This window comes from Marmota marmota, unplaced genomic scaffold (genome assembly GCF_001458135.2).
Source record: "Marmota marmota marmota unplaced genomic scaffold, marMar, whole genome shotgun sequence".
Lineage (NCBI taxonomy): Eukaryota > Metazoa > Chordata > Mammalia > Rodentia > Sciuridae > Marmota > Marmota marmota.
Genome location: NW_025999932.1, coordinates 314,421 through 316,951, shown reverse-complemented (window position 1 = coordinate 316,951; position 2,531 = coordinate 314,421). Strand labels below are relative to the sequence as shown.

At 61.4% G+C, this 2,531-nt stretch overlaps 1 protein-coding gene across 1 annotated transcript in view; it reads right to left on the bottom strand.

Moving 5' to 3' along the window:
• The window catches only part of Gas6 (growth arrest specific 6), a gene marked incomplete at its 5' end in the record, with an annotated part of 23,761 nt that extends 21,230 nt beyond the window's left edge, over positions 1-2,531 (bottom strand). The window contains 2 exons of the mRNA XM_015483922.2: positions 1,882-2,048; positions 2,498-2,531. Coding sequence (XP_015339408.2) covers positions 1,882-2,048; positions 2,498-2,531 — 201 coding nt within the window. The remainder of the gene's footprint in view (positions 1-1,881; positions 2,049-2,497) is intronic.

Below are 2,531 nucleotides of genomic sequence, written 5' to 3'. Positions count from 1 at the left end.
CGCATCCCACCCAGCCTGAGGAAAGAGACAGGGAGCACATCAGGCCCACATGCTGCCCGGAGCTCTGCCTCCTCCACTGGCCGCCAGAGGGGCAGGCAGGTAGTCTGACCATCACTGTGACAGACACAGTGAGGTAGGCTAGCTGTGGGGACAGGAGGAGAACTCAGGTGATGGAGCATTAGCTGGGGGACAGGAGGAGAACTCGGAAATGACAGACACCTCAATGTGAACAGGGTCTGACTCCTGATAGGCCAGACGGCCAGGCTAGCAGAGGAAGGCCCGCCCACAACACAGACAGGCGTGTACCCACGGCCCAGGCGTGGTGTTGAAGCCATGCGGCTCTGAGTACTTGTTTCTTTTGCTTTTCTTTTTACACCCTTGTAAATAGAGTTATAATTAAAATATAAAACCAAGTCAAACCAGAGGGGCCTGACTCTGGCAAAAGCAGCTTGTCTGTCGGGGCAGCCAGGAGAAGCCAGCTCGGGCCTGTCAGACCTGGCAAACAGGGCTGCAGAGGGCCGGGCGCCTCTGGCTCCTCAGGCTGGGCTGGGCGGTGGCTTGGCAGTGCTCAGCTCTTGTCACCACAGACCCGGTCCCAGGTGAGGATGGGGTGAGAGGGCACTGCCCCCGTCACATAACTCCACAGTCGAGCGCATGGCAGACCTGCCTCAGCCCCAGAGACCTTCTGCGAGTGGCCTGAGTCATTCTACCAGGGTTCATCATCAAAGAAATGATAAAACAGCCAGGTGAGGAAAAGACCTGTGAACTGCTCCCCCAGAGGATGGAGGGCGGCCGCAGAGGAGGGAGCTGGCTTCTCCAGCCCTGGACTCCGGCTTTCAACAGTTCCAGCCGCTTCAGAAACAAGTCTGAAAGGGCCTTCCAGCCAACCGCTAGAGATGCCAGTCAAAATAAAGACCCACGTGGGCCACAGTCCCATCCTTTTATCAAATGTGGTATTTATTTTATCTCAGAATTTTTAAAAGAAAAATTCCAGCAGAGCCAAAAGGTTAGCTCTGAGATCTCCCTAACTTGGTGGCATCCCCTGACACAAGCGGGGCCACACCACTCCAGAACCTTTGCTCGGCCCAGTGCCCATTCCTAGGTGTCCTCCATCGCTCCTGTGGAGACTCCTGTCCACCCCTGGGCTGCTGCCGCCTGGTTTCCCAAAGACATTATTCATACAAGCATGTCCTGGGCCAGGGACTGCAGAGGCCAGTCCTGGGCCCTTCCCCACCCCTCCCACCCTCCCTGTGTCTGTTCTCTGCACAATTCCTTAATCATATTTTTGGACCTGCTGCTGCAAGCAATTCCAGCCCTAAGGTCTTTCAATTCCTCTTTCAGGAAAACCCTCAGGCTGTCTGGAGGAGCACCAAGATGCAGCCCCAGCCCTCACCTCCACTCCAGCTGGTGTGTGTGTGTGTGTGTGTGGGGGGGGGCTGCGGCAAAGGAAGCATTTAGGTTTTTAACCATTGTGTTTCTTGTGCACTTTGAAAACCGACTCCTGCTGTATCCTGAGGCAGGGCCACATCTTACTTTGAGCATTTCCTTTCAAGTGCTTCTCTCAGGAGCTGCTGCAGGGCCCCAATCATATCTGGCTCCAAGACCTGCCTCCTCTCCTAAACGGAACCTGGGGTCACCAGGGAAACTGGGTGCAAGAGGGTCACTAAGGCGCACTGGGTGGCTGGTGCTGTGACCCTCACTGGGAGCTTCTGGGGTCTGAGTTCTGAGGTGGGGCCAAGAGCCCTTCCACTAGGGCTCGCCAGAGCAGTAAGCCGGGTCCCGGGGCCCAGGTCGCAGTCCTTGGTGAAGCTTGATGAAGCTCCGGACCACGGAGGGCTTCCGACACAGGCCCGCCCGCCCCCGGCCTCGGACGCCCCTCACCGTCTCGGGGTCGTTTTCGAACACCTCCCGGGCCTCCTCCTTGTTGCACAGCTCCTCGACGCACTCCCGCTCCAGGTGACCCTGCTTGGCCTCCTCGAAGACCTGGTAGGCACGGCGCTGCCTGGGCCGAAGGAACTGCGCGGCCTCGCGCGCCCGCAGCAGCACCGCTGCCAGGGAGAGCGTGGCGTCAACCTGCGCCCCGGGTGGGGGGCCGCGGGGTTGGGAGGCGGCGCGGGACTGCGGCGGGGCCAGGGGTTGCGAGGGCCAATACGGCGGGGATGCATCAGGAAGATTGGGGTCTGCAGAGGGCAGGGATGCCCAAGGGGCCGGGAGGCCGCGGGATCGGGGGGGGGGCAGAGGTGCCGCAGGGGGCCGGAGGCGGCGCGGGGCGGGGCAGAGTTGCTGCCGGGGGCCGCGATGTCACTGGGGACCGAGATCAGGAGGTGGGGATGCCGCAGAGGGGCTGCTAGGGGCCGCGATGCCGCAGGGGTCAGAGGTTAGGGGGCTGGGGGCCGGGATGCCGCAGGGGTGCACCAGAGCCCCGTGATGTCGCGGGGACCGAGGTGTCGCAGAGGGCCGCTGGCGCCCTCCCGGGAGGGGCCTGCGCGGGACTCACTGTGCGCGGACTCGGAGGCCAGCAGGAGCAGCAG